Source organism: Neoarius graeffei, chromosome 22 (assembly GCF_027579695.1).
Source record: "Neoarius graeffei isolate fNeoGra1 chromosome 22, fNeoGra1.pri, whole genome shotgun sequence".
In the NCBI taxonomy this organism is placed as follows: domain Eukaryota; kingdom Metazoa; phylum Chordata; class Actinopteri; order Siluriformes; family Ariidae; genus Neoarius; species Neoarius graeffei.
The window spans coordinates 49,756,099-49,769,998 of NC_083590.1; the positions used below are offsets into that span (position 1 = coordinate 49,756,099).

General features: G+C 43.4%; 1 protein-coding gene across 1 annotated transcript in view; it reads right to left on the reverse strand.

The window, feature by feature from the left end:
• Positions 1-3,386: 3,386 nt before the first annotated feature.
• Positions 3,387-13,900, reverse strand: part of kmt2ba (lysine (K)-specific methyltransferase 2Ba) — a 145,014-nt gene continuing 134,500 nt past the window's right edge. The window contains exons 34-37 of the mRNA XM_060904919.1: positions 7,141-7,248; positions 6,960-7,043; positions 5,345-5,474; positions 3,387-5,238 (exon numbers count right to left, since the gene is read on the reverse strand). Of these exons, the coding sequence (XP_060760902.1) occupies positions 4,963-5,238; positions 5,345-5,474; positions 6,960-7,043; positions 7,141-7,248 (598 nt within the window). The 3' untranslated portion in view covers positions 3,387-4,962. The remainder of the gene's footprint in view (positions 5,239-5,344; positions 5,475-6,959; positions 7,044-7,140; positions 7,249-13,900) is intronic.

Below are 13,900 nucleotides of genomic sequence, written 5' to 3' on the forward strand. Positions count from 1 at the left end.
TCGCACCTATGGGCAATTTAGAGTAATCCAGAAATTGGAGCACTTGGAGGAAACCCATACAGGCACAAGGAAAACATACAGACTCCACAAAGAAAGGCCCCAATCAGCTGCAAGGTTCAAACCCAGAACCTTCTTGCTGGGAGGTGACAGTGCACCACTGTACTGTCGAGTCTAAAGGTTTCAATTGTGCTTCTTGTAATTCTGTTTACCTTGAGCTGTGTTTTTGTTTTGTCCCTCTCTTTTTGATGACAGTTTATATATTTGGGTTTGGAAAGTTGGAATTTGATCCATACCTTGGCCTACTTTAACCTGCACTTGAACTTGTTTCTGATACACAAATGGTCAAAGAGAATAAATGAGCCTAAACCATGCCACAATTGTTCCTCATCTATGACTGAGGAAATGCATAATTGTGTACATCCTGAAAAGTCATTCAAATTTTGTCACATACACAATCATACATAGTACGACATGCAGCGAAATGCTTAGTGCAATGCTCCCTAAGTAGTAAAGATAGTTTAAAAAAGGAAAAGGAGTAAAATAGAATGTAATAAATAGAATAAAAAATAAAGTGACAAAATACTTTGCACAATATACATACATCCATTATCGCTCATCCTGTGCAGGGTCGCAGGCAAGGTGGAGCTTGAGCGGGCAAGCCGGAGCCCATCCCTGCTGACTATGGGTGAGAGACAGGGTACACCCTGGACAAGTCACCAGATCATCACAGGGCTGACACACAGAGACAAAACGATTCACACTCACATTTGCACCTACGGTCAATTTAGAGCCACCAATAAGCCTAACCTGCAGGTCTTTGGACTATGGGGAACACCTAGAACACCTGGAGGAAATCCATGCGGACATGAGGAGAACATACAAACTCCACATAGAAAGGCCCCTGTCAGCCACTGGGCTCAAACCCAGAACCTTCTTGCTGTGAAGCGACAGTGCTAACTACTACACCACCGTGCTGCCAACAGAATATTTACCGTAAGCGTATATATATAAAATCACATCACACACTGAAGAAAATGTACTTTCAATTGAAATATATTACACTGAATGAAATTGCACGAAGAGGGACAACTGCAATGGAAGTGTACTGAATATATTGCACTTTAGTGAGATGAAGTTGCATGAAGAGCCCAAATGGCCTGTGGGAAGAAGCTCCTACTCATTCTGTCCATGTTGCCCTTCAGGGAGAAAAAGCGCTTCCTTGACCTCAACAGAGAGAAGAGTCCATAGTTGGGATGGCTGAGGTCCTTCATTAATTTTCCTTGCTTTGGTCCAGCACCACCTGGTATAGATAGATTGCAGGTCAGGGTGCAGGTGTGGATGATGTGCTTGGATGATTGCACCACTCTCTGGAGAGCCCATCTGTCCTGCTTGGTGCTGTTCTCAAACCAGGTGGAGATATTTCCTGTCAGGATGTTCTCGATGGTGCAGGAGTAAAAGTTCCTCAGCACCCTCAGTGGAAGATGGAAGTCTCTGAGACATCCTAAATGGAACAGATGCTGGTGGGCCTTTTTAACCAGGATGTTGATGTGGCAAGACCATGACAGGTCTTGCGTGATGTGAATGCCCAAGTACTGAAAACTATCCACTTTCTCCACTGAGGTCCCATTGATGTAGAGGGGCTTGTACTTCCTCCCCTGGCATCAGTTCTCCAGGTTTCTGACGACCTCCAGGTAGGCATCCTCATTGTTATCGGAGACCAGGTCTACCACAAGAGTGTTGGCAGCAAACTTCACAATGGTGGTGGAGTCTGATGAGACTACGCAGTCATATGTGTATGGAGAGTACAGGAGGAGGTTCAGAACACAGCCCTGAGGGGCTCCAGTACCAAGGGAGATGTTTCCCCACCCTTTCTGCTTGTGGTCTATCCGAAAGGAAGTTGAGGATCAACTGACACAGTAATGAGTTGAGTCCCAGATCCTTCAAGTTTGTGAAGAGCTTTGACATTGTGTTGAATGCAGAACTATAGTCCACAAACAGCATCTTAACATAATTCCACTTCCCAGAGTCAAGGTGGCCGAGAGGTGTGTGATGGCATCAGTAGAACAATTAGACTGGTAAGCAAACTGTAGTGGGTGCAAGTTGGCAGGAAGTGAAGAGGTGATACTTTATCACCTCTGACCAGACTTTCAAAGCACTTCATCGTAACTGAGGTCAGTGCTATTGGATAGTAGTCATTAGAACAATAAGGCTGTCGTTTCTTCAGGACAGGAACAATAATGGACTGGCTTGAAGCACCTGGGAATCGCTGCCTGAGCCAGGGAGAGGTTGAAGATCTCCCTAAACACCAGCGTTAGCTGGTCTGCACAGGCTCTCAGGACCATACCCGAGATGCCATCAGGTCTTGATGCCTTCCTCTCCTGAAGGCATTCCTCACAGCGTGCTCTGTGATGGCAAAAGTGACCCCCTCATCGGTACTCTCCATATGCATGTTGCTATTCATGCTGCTATTTACAGTAGCATTAGCTGCAGCCTTGAAGCAAGCATAAAACATGTTCAGCTCATCTGCCAGTGATGCGTCGGCATTCATCATTGTGCAAGGTGCTTTTTTGTAGTCCTGAGTCCCTTCCAGAGGCTCCTAGTCATAGATTAATACCCTGGTCAGGGCCTCCACTATTGAAAGAATGCATGGAAATTTCTTTGGTGCTTTACTTATCCACAGTAGCTGAAGTCTTGCTTCAAAATCCTCCCAGACAATCCACAGTTTTCCTGTGACCCTAAACTCATCTACAGATGGGACAAAAACATTAAAGTAGTGCTTGACTTGGAATAAATAAAATGATCAGTAACCTAGATGTTCCACATCTATCCAGTTCCACTCAAGTGACCACCATCTTAAGTTTGGCTCTCAAGGCTAGTTTAGAGCCCATCAGCGGTGCGTATTTCACAATGATCTAGCTCGATATCCCGAAAGCACGTCTAGCAAAAATGGCTTAAATGCCCTTTTTTCTCAATCTCTTCTCTTCATTTTATTTTATACTTAGTGTAAAATAGTGATTTTGATAGTGAAACTGTTTTTAATTAATGTGGAGGTCACAAAAGGAACTGGCAGACATGAGAACATGCACACAATCTCCACACAGACAGTACCTGGTGTATTCGTCAGACTTCTCAGAATATTAACATCTCCCGGAATTCCTGTCTGATTTATACACTATTATGCTCCATGTTCGAAAAAGTAATCCTATTACTATATAATAACCGTTTCCAGCGAGGTGTTCATTTCTACCATAGTCTAACTTCTTAAAAAGAAACAACCTGTCCAAGTATTCGGATTCAAATCGACACCTCCGGGTGGCATTTTATTTTACAAGAGCCACAAATATAAAACAGTCATGTAATAAGTTAATTTAAACATTAATAAGGCCTTTTGTTTAAACAGGTTCTTTATTACATTTAGAACATTATAAATAAAAAAAAAAAGTGCATAAAAAAAATTCAAAATTTTGTACAACTATATACATAGATTGCCACTGTGCCAAATTACATGGAAGCAGTTCCACAAGCTAAATTAAGGACTCGATCCTTACTCTTCATATTGAGAAAACAAACCATGTACAAATAGGGACCTGAAGCCTGTTGAAAGCAACAACAACAACAACAAAAAAAATTACTGCTAATAGTAATAACCTGCAGTCACATTGCATACATTTAATGCTAGTGTAGAACATGATAGCAAAAGTTTCTGCTTCTGTTCACGGTGTTTCACTAGCCATCACTGGTCATTAGCCGCTGAGGTAGTAGACTTTCCAAAAGTCCTCGTATTACTTACAAGAAGAGAGAACTGATTAAAGGAATCATTTATAGCCATAAGGATGGTTCCGTCTTCAGGTTACGTGTTTGACCTCTCGAAATACAACAGCTGTATGCACTCACTTGTCTTACAAATCTGCTGTGATTGTGCTGGTTACAGCTGGAAGATTTCACAGCTTATGCTAGAAATGTGTTGACATCCAGGGGGGTAAACTCTCCAAAAGCACAATGAAAAAAAAAAAAAAAAAGTATAAAAACTAGAGATTCATTTAAAAATTTAAAATTACTTTTCCAGTGTAGACCACTGAACACCTACCTTTTATATACACCCCGTTTTCTTACAGTTCAAAAGGGGATAAAAAAATAAACTGTACAAGTATATTAAATTAGGAAGCTGAAGTACATCATACAACTCGAGCTGGCTAGATCTTATTCAACTCGGGCAAAGTGAATGACGAGGGAAACGTGTGAGTGTGCGTTAAGTTATACAGTGAAAATGACCATTAAAAACATTTACTCAACCATGATTTCAGCAGAAGTGAATTATAATAATCCAGATACTCTGATAAAAAACACAGAGCCACAATGATAAGGTGCGAATGGTGGATTCTCCAGGTATGGAGAGCTTTGAGATCAGTAGAGAAAAGAAAGGAAGAAAAAAAAAAACATTTAAAAGATAAAATAATACTGTTGTTTGTTTTACTCTAAAGTTCTGGTGGACTGAGGTCCAGCACTACGGCTATGAGCGCTCATTAATGGGACGCAAGGTGATGAAGTCACTTGCTCTGGATTTTCAAAATGAAACCGGTCACAGAGGCATAAAAGAATGGAAACTGAAAACTCAACCACCTTCGTATGAACTAAATGCCAAATCACATTAGCTAGCGCTCCATCATGACCAATTTGGGTGGGGGTGGGGGGTGTTGGTGAAAGCTAGCAAGTGTTTCCTCCAAGGCACGTAGAGCCAGCTGCCATATCTTTCCTCATTCTACATTACACACATTTAGGGACGTACATCAATATACACAATTTCACATACACCTAAGGTTGCTCTGATTGGCAGGGGACGTACTTTTTTTTTTTTCCACATCCAGAGTGTCAAACCATTTTTGATCTCTAACAGATGGCTGTGGTGTGGTCATATTCGAGTTGTCTCACAACAGATCCTGCTTGTTTAGAGTAGTAATACGCCTAGTTGAGAAAGCGTCTACATCGCCGAGCACCACAGTTACAGTGCAGCTTGTTGCTGGCGTCTTCAATCGGGAATTTGTAGTCGTACGTGAGCTCTTCCCCACGGTAGATCTTCCTCAGTGCAAATATGACGATGTGCTTCTGACCTTCCACATTAATAACCCTCGAGTAGCAGTTTGGCTCACACGAGTGGTTAATAAAACGTGCGGCATTGCCATGCATGGTGGCATCCACTACGTCAAAGTCATCGATGCGAAACATGTAGCAGCCAATGCCCTGGAGAGAGTAAGATAATAAAGCAAATGACATTGAAGTGTGAGAAACAGAAAAACGAGCATTTTCACATTGAAATGCATCATGATGCGTCAGACATCTTCCGTACCTTACTGCTGTAATAGTTCTCCCGCTTGTCAGTCAGGACTGAACGAATGACATTACCAGCATACTCGATCACCATCTCTCCAGCTTCTATGTTGCGTTTGCAGAAAAGACCACGCCCATGAATAGCAGATCTATAATAATAATAAATTAAACTACATGAGCACACACATGGTCATCATGTGCTCACAGCAATATCACAAAGCTACAACTGTGCAGCTTAAAGGGATAGTTCGGGATTTTTGACATGAATCTGTATGGCATCCCCATCGATAGTGTCGTGCAAACACACTGACTTACCCCTGACAGCATCCTGAGTCCAGTTCTTGTCCAGTTTTGGTCCAGACGAAAGTAGTCCGGCAAGTTTGTTGGGGTCACGAAAGTAAAATGTTTTTCGTCTCAAAACAGTACGTGTTCAAAAGAGTGATATATTTGCATCACAAAACCGTTGCCAAATAAAAAGTCAGACCTCGAAATCGCTTGGCACTATTTTCCTGCGCGCTGCCGGCTTCATCCAGCTGCGGCTCCAGCTTCAAGGATAAGCTGGAGCCGCATAAGTAGGAGTCCCGGCGGGTGGTTTGTATTCGATTCGTTTATATCCCGACCTTGTTAGCTGTCAGATTTATGTTCATGGACCCGGTAAGCTGGTAAATAATATTTTTTTTCTTTACCAAATTCTAACAGAAAACGAGAGCACCCGAAAGGGAAAGCCGAGCCGAGCCGCCTCAGGGCTGTAATGCAAATTGCTTTCCTCCTCAGTATACAAGTGCGCTTCCATGGCAGGGAAAAAGAAACTACCACTGCTGCCTATGTAGTGCCCTATTTATACAAATAGGAGTCATTCAGGATTCAGCCATGTTTTTGCTCCGTGTCATGGCTGAATCCTGAATGACTCCTATTTGTATAAATAGGGCACTACATAGGCAGCAGTGGTAGTTTCTTTTTCCCTGCCATGGAAGCGCACTTGTATACTGAGGAGGAAAGCAATTTGCATTACAGCCCTGAGGCGGCTCGGCTCGGCTTTCCCTTTCGGGCGCTCTCGTTTTCTGTTAGAATTTGGTAAAGAAAAAAAATAATAAATATTATTTACCAGCTTACCGGGTCCATGAACATAAATCTGACAGCTAACAAGGTCGGGATATAAACGAATCGAATACAAACCACCCGCCGGGACTCCTACTTATGCGGCTCCAGCTTATCCTTGAAGCTGGAGCCGCAGCTGGATGAAGCCGGCAGCGCGCAGGAAAATAGTGCCAAGCGATTTCGAGGTCTGACTTTTTATTTGGCAACGGTTTTGTGATGCAAATATATCACTCTTTTGAACACGTACTGTTTTGAGACGAAAAACGTTTTACTTTCGTGACCCCAACAAACTTGCCGGACTACTTTCGTCTGGACCAAAACTGGACAAGAACCGGACTCGCAGGATGCTGTCAGGGGTAAGTCAGTGTGTTTGCACGACACTATTGATGGGGATGCCATACAGATTCATGTCAAAAATCCCGAACTATCCCTTTAATGTCAATTTATATTTCATCACAAATTTATGTTTGACAACTTGGGTCACAGTGAATTAAGAAAAATCTGCATCTTTCAAAGATACAATCCGGCTGCTTTACCTATAAACCCCGACAGCTTCTTTAGATGTTTTCTCAAGATGTCTGAACCTCATTGCCATTGGCAACTCCGTGCTGGTTGCACGTCTGAAATATTTTGGAATTTGGAGAAGGAAAAAAGTAATCTACACAACATCACATTCATGCTCAAAAAAAAAAAAATCCTGTACAGTTACAAACAGACCTGCTGCATTTGAGCCTGACATCATCCTCATCTTCATCACACAGCCTGCTCTCAGGAAGCTGGCGATGTTGGGAGGCCAAGAAGTTAAACATGTCAAATGTGTTTTTCCTGCAGGATAGGAAACACACACACACACACACACACACACACACACACACACACACACACACACGTGTGTAGTAAAAAAATAAATAAATTTGCATGAAATCAGAGATGCAACAAAGACACCAACAATAACACTGAGGGAGCAGCAAAGATCCACAGTGGAGATGGGAGTATCTGTCCTTAGGACCCATAATAATAATAATAATTAAAAAAAAAAAAAAATCACGTTTGGAGTTTGCCCAACAGCATGTGGCAGACTCCCCAAACACATGGAAGATTCTCTGGTCAAATGAGAAAAAAACCTGAACTTTTTGGCCATCATGGGAAATGCCATGTGTGGCACAAACCCAACACCCTGAGAACACCATCCCTACAGTGAAGCATGGTGGTGGCAGCGTCATGCTGTGGGGATGTTTTTCATCTGCAGGGACAGGAAAGCTGGTCAGGACTGAAGGAAAGATGGACGGCACTAAATACAGGGCAATTCTGGGGGAAAACCTGTTCGAGTCAGCCAGAGGTTTGAGACTGGGACAAAGGTTCACGGTCTAGCAGGACAATGACCCTAAACATACTGCTAAAGCTACACTGGCGTGGTTTAAAGGGAAAAAACATTTAAATGTCTTGGAATGAGGGCGGCACGGTGGTGTAGTGGTTAGCGCTGTCGCCTCACAGCAAGGTCCTGGGTTCGAGCCCCGGGGCCGGCGAGGGCCTTTCTGTGCGGAGTTTGCATGTTCTCCCCGTGTCCGCGTGGGTTTCCTCCGGGTGCTCCGGTTTCCCCCACAGTCCAAAGGCATGCAGGTTAGGTTAACTGGTGACTCTAAATTGACCGTAGGTGTGAATGCGAGTGTGAATGGTTGTCTGTGTCTATGTGTCAGCCCTGTGATGACCTGGCGACTTGTCCAGGGTGTACCCCGCCTTTCGCCCGTAGTCAGCTGGGATAGGCTCCAGCTTGCCTGCGACCCTGTAGAACAGGATAAAGCGGCTAGAGATAATGAGATGAGATGTCTTGGAATGGCCTAGTCAAATCCCAGACCTCAACCCAATTGAGAATCTGTGGCATAACTTGAAGATTGCTGTACACCAACGCAACCCATCTAATTTGGAGTTGAAGCAGTTTTGCCTTGAGGAATGGGCAAAAATCCCAGTGGCTAGATGTGCGAAGCTAATAGACATACACCCCAAGAGACTTGTAGCTGTAATTGTAGGAAAAGGTGGCTCTATAAAGTATTGACTTTTTTTTGGGGGGGGGGGGGGGGGGGGGGGGGGGGGGGGATACTTATGCACACTCCAGATTTCTTTTTTTTCCATCTTGATTATTGTCACAATTTAAAAAAAAAAAAAAAGGGCACCTTTAAGGGTCGACATGTGTAAATCAAAATGGTGCTAACCCCCCAAATCCATTTTAATTCCAGCTTGTAATGCAACAAAAGAGGACAAACACCAAGGGGGATGAATACTTTTGCAAGGCACCATGTGTGTGCGCGCACACGCGCACACACGAGGTGTCTCAGAGAAGAAACAAGACTGGGGTCACAAAAAATGTGTCAAATCCAAAACTACAAGTTTTCCCCTTCGAAATAATCCCCCTCGAGTCGAACACACTTTCTCCATCCTTCTCCGCCACACCTCCATGCACTCCTGGAAGGATTCTCCGCAGCTCAGTCAGTCATCGCAGCCCTCTTGATGGCTTCCACATCCCCTTGATGACCCCCGGGGGGGAATCACACAGAGCCAGGTCAGGCGAGTAGGAAGGTTGCTTCAACACAGCGACGTTCTTCTCGGCAAGGAACTGCCGGATGCTCAGGGCGTCGTGAACCGGCGTGTTGTCATGGTGAAGCAGCCACAAGTTGTCCTGCCACAACTCTCGCCTCTTCTCGTGCACCGAACGAAGCAAACACCACAGGATCTCTTGGTGGACATGCTGGTTGATTGTCTAGCCCTGTAGCAAGAACTCTATCGCTACATTCACACTGCAAGGCTTAATGCTCAATTCCGATTTTTTTGTGAAATCCGATTTTTTTGTGAGGTCGTTCACATTAACAAATATATGCGACTTGTATGTGATCCTCAGTATGAACGAAAAGCGACCTAAAAGTGTTCCGCATGCGCATTGCAGGATACGACGACGTCACACGCAGTGAGCATGGCCAGTGTTTACGGAAGTAAAACCGCCCGGTTGCGGTATGACCCATCCAATCTAGCTTGAATAGCTGCATCCCCCCAAATGGAAATCAGCTCCCTAACCTCTGCGTCCTTCCATTGAGAAGATTCAGAACCTTCACAGCCCGAAGCGTCCCTCGCATTGATGTCACGCGCAGGGGCGTAGATACGTTTTTTGAACTGGGGGGGGGGAAAGCTGCCAGCAAACCAACCCCAACCCCGATATGCCTGTCAAACTTGTTGTGGGTTACCATAGCAACCAAGCTCGAGCTCGCAACCAGTGCAGTCTGCGCAGCTCAACCAACCGAATATCAGTCTTTGTTTTGTTTTATGTGAGTTGTTGCAACTATGTATACACTGCTGTGCACCTCAATAAACCGAATGGTAATTAGTCTTTTGATTTTTCCGTGAGGTTTGCCTTATGCAAAGAAAGACAGCATAGACGTTTTTTCCTCCCTATAAGTGGGGGGACCGAGCGAGGTGAATTGAAATCTGGGTGGGACGAATCCCCCCCGTCCCCCCCTCTATCTGCGCCCGTGATTATGCGCCATGTTGTTGTAACTTTTTTTGAGAGACCCGCCGCCTACTTCAGCGCAGAATAGTGACGTTTGTGGCTTGTTGATGACGTGTAAGTCGGATGAATGCGACCTGGCGGTTCAGACTGAAGTCGCATATGAAAAGAGCGGATAGGAATCGGAATTAGGACCACATATCCAAACGGCCTGGGTCGGATTTGAAAAAAATCGGATCTGTCTCGTTCATATTGTCAATAAAAGATCGGATACAGGTCACATACAGGCGAAAAGATCGGATTTGAGTCACTTCAGCCTGCAGTGTGAACGTAGCCTATGTGGACGATGCCCCTCACATCGAAGCAGCACACCGAGTCCTGTTACTTTTCTGACACACCTCGTGTGTGTGTATACATGTGTGTGAGAGAGACTGATATACAGAATATAAAAACACGCGCAAGTATCACAGAATACATCCACAGAACTGCAAACACCACCAAAACCTGTTTAGACACGGAGCTCAATTTAGAGCACAACAGAAGGAGGAGGAGGAGCAGGGAAAAAGCTGCAATCCCTACATGTATCAACAAAGTGTTCATATCTAAACTTTATCAAACATGGCTGGTCATTAAACTTGGGAACCATTTAAACATGATTAACATTTTGAAAAACATGAGAACACCTACTCTTCAATCCTCAAAGAAATATTAACGAGGCCACTACTAGTAGTCAACAGACCTATGATTTTGGTCACAGTAAAACGTTATTTTATTTTTTTTAGCAGTAGCAGTTGACATTTCATCACCGCCACCGTTCTGAAAATACCGTATTGGCTCGAATATAAGACGGTGTTTTTGTTTAAAAAATAGCTCTTAAAAAGGGGGGGTCGTCTTAAATTCGCGGACTAGACAAAATGCCGCCAAAAACGAAAGTGAAAGTGAGGACAGTGAAAGTGAGCAAAGTGAGGCTGAGGATCTGTGCTGAGTAGCTGTAATTTAGCAAACTACCCTTTCCATTGTTTCAGTTGTTTATTACTGTAAACCTTAATGTATTGTTTAATGCATTGTTTAAAGCATTTGCACTGTTCTGCAAATTTATTCCATATACCCGTAGGCTATGGGAAGTTAATGCATTGACATTCTGAAGTTTATAAACTTTCAATCTAAACCTGACAAATTTGTTGAATTAATGCAATTTAAATGTTTTAATTTGGCTTGTCTAGTAGCCTGCAGTTTAGCCTCTTTTTTTTTACTTCTATGAAAAAAGTGTTCACGGAAATGAGACTGAAATGACCTCTATTTAAATGTGAAAAACAAAAGCCTCTAATTTTAAACAGAATTTTGAAATAAATACGCTTTACATGAATGAACATCTCATCTCATTATCTCTAGCCGCTTTATCCTTCTACAGGGTCGCAGGCAAGCTGGAGCCTATCCCAGCTGACTACGGGCGAAAGGCGGGGTACACCCTGGACAAGTCGCCAGGTCATCACAGGGCCGACACATAGACACAGACAACCATTCACACTCACATTCACACCTACGGTCAATTTAGAGTCACCAGTTAACCTAACCTGCATGTCTTTGGACTGTGGGGGAAACCGGAGCACCCGGAGGAAACCCACGCAGACACGGGGAGAACATGCAAACTCCACACAGAAAGGCCCTCGCCGGCCCCGGGGCTCGAACCCAGGACCTTCTTGTTGTGAGGCGACAGCGCTAACCACTGCACCACCGTGCCGCCCCATGAATGAACATTTGGTCTTCAAAAAACTTTTTCCCCAAAGATGAACTTGGAAAAGGGGGGGGGGTCGTCTTACATTCAGAGTCGTCTTATATTCGGGCCAATACGGTACATTCAGCAAGCCACTGAGTGGCATTACATTCTTGGGATATTTTGCACAAATTAAATTCTCATAATTTTACACTTCACAAAAACCAAGCAAAGCATCAAACAAAAGCACGTAAAAGGCCTGCATCATGCCCTCCTGTTTGTGACGGTGTTAAAATCCAAAACACCCTGATCAATGGCGACGTTGGATCACATGCGAGAAAGAGCCACTTGACAAGAGCTCACCCTCTTTGAAAGAGACATTAATGGATATATGTGATCAAAGACAAGACTCCTGGTCTAAGGAAGTCTATGTGCAGCTTCACGCGGTTGTGACAAGCCTCCCTGCGTATGATGGTCGTTAACATCTAGACTAGTGATTCTCAACCGGGGGTCCGCGGACCCCTAGTGGTCCGTGGTGTAATTGCAAGGGGTCCGTGAAAATAAAATATCTTAAAAAAAAAAAAAAAATTTGTTCAAATGTGACTGAGACCTTTATCTAGCTAAACTACAGAGTTGTATAATATATAAAATATAAGATATATAAAAATATTTTCAGGAAGCTGATGTGGCAAAACTCATTAACTTGCAAGGTTCCGGTTGGCGCTCAAAATTAAGCTAATGTTACAAACCTCACTACACCACACCCAAGTGACACAAAAACAGAAGTGAGGATGCTTTGCTTTGATAACACACACACCATCTGCCTCTACAGATAAAACCAAGACTTAGTTACATAATTATTATATTATATTATTGCTTAATTATATATTATATTCATTAAGATTTCATACTTATGTTTGTTTTTGTTCTTGAAGAGTGCATAAAAAATCTGTTTCATTACATTCATATTTCTTAAAGCTACTATCTAAAAGTTCTGTTTTGTTATATAATGTTCAGAAGATGAAATCTGTTTCATTACATTCATATTTCTGAAAGCTACTATATAAAAGTTCTGTTTTGTTACATAATGTTCAGAACATGCTGCATAAAATTTATGCAGATAGGATATTTATGCCATAAATATCCTGTTTTGTTACATATTTCTGGAAACTATGCTGTTGTGTTGTGAATAAATGCCATAATGCAATTTAAAATGCAGTTTCTGCTGTTTCTATCAAATTGCACCCTAGCCTCCAGATCGGGTGGGAGGGGTCCTCAGGGTCGATCAAAAATATGCAGGGGGTCCAGGACCCCAAAAAGGTTGAGAACCACTGATCTAGACGGTTTCAACTCATTTAGATGCATCCCACAGGAGTCAACCAAATATGACTCAAGTAAACTACTCCTTGATAGTGCAATGAAAGCAGCTGTGGATCATATGAAGGGATGTACAAGCATTTCAACATGGACCCTCAGAGCTGCATGGCGTCTTCATACAGGAGGTCTGACAGAAACAGATGATTAACAACTTGTCCCAGTATTTTGGTGGGGAGCTGATCATCATCAGCATTCCTGGATGCAAGACTGAGGTGGGCCTACGGGCAAATGTCAGCAAAACATTAAAGATCGTCAGAAAAAGGATGACAGATGAGGATGATGTCAGTGAAGTAACCAGAAGAATACAGGCAGAGGTAGCAAGCAAACCCTTGCCACGAGACTATGACCTTCAGGTACCAGAAGATTCTTGAAGACACTAGGTTCAACTTTACTCCAACTGGTCTCCAACCTTGTATCTGATGAAGTAACAAAGCAGTCCCTGACTTTGGCCTAGTGTGTCCAACAACATGCAGTTGAAGCCAAAAGGAATCCGACAACACGGGGACTAGCTCTCAGATTACATCACAAGTTTGGGAGCTTTGACCCGATAGGCATCCTGCATTCACATGGCCTTACAGCATCATACGATGAGGTAATGCACTTCCGCAGCTACATTTGTTGCACAAAACACTGCAAACCTTGGTCTAACTCCTGATATAGGCCCAGTCTTTGCTTGGTGCGATAATTATGACATTTGGATTTCTAGCCCTAATGGAACTAAAACAACCCATGCTACGGCTTCTCAGTTCATGGTTCATCCCACTACATCTACTGATGGAAAAGGTGTGCAGACTGGTGTCATGACACTCAACATCCCCAGGCTGAAGAAGACTGAGGCATCAAAGCTGTCACTTGTAAGTGCTGAGGATCAGAAAATTGAACACTACAAGGGG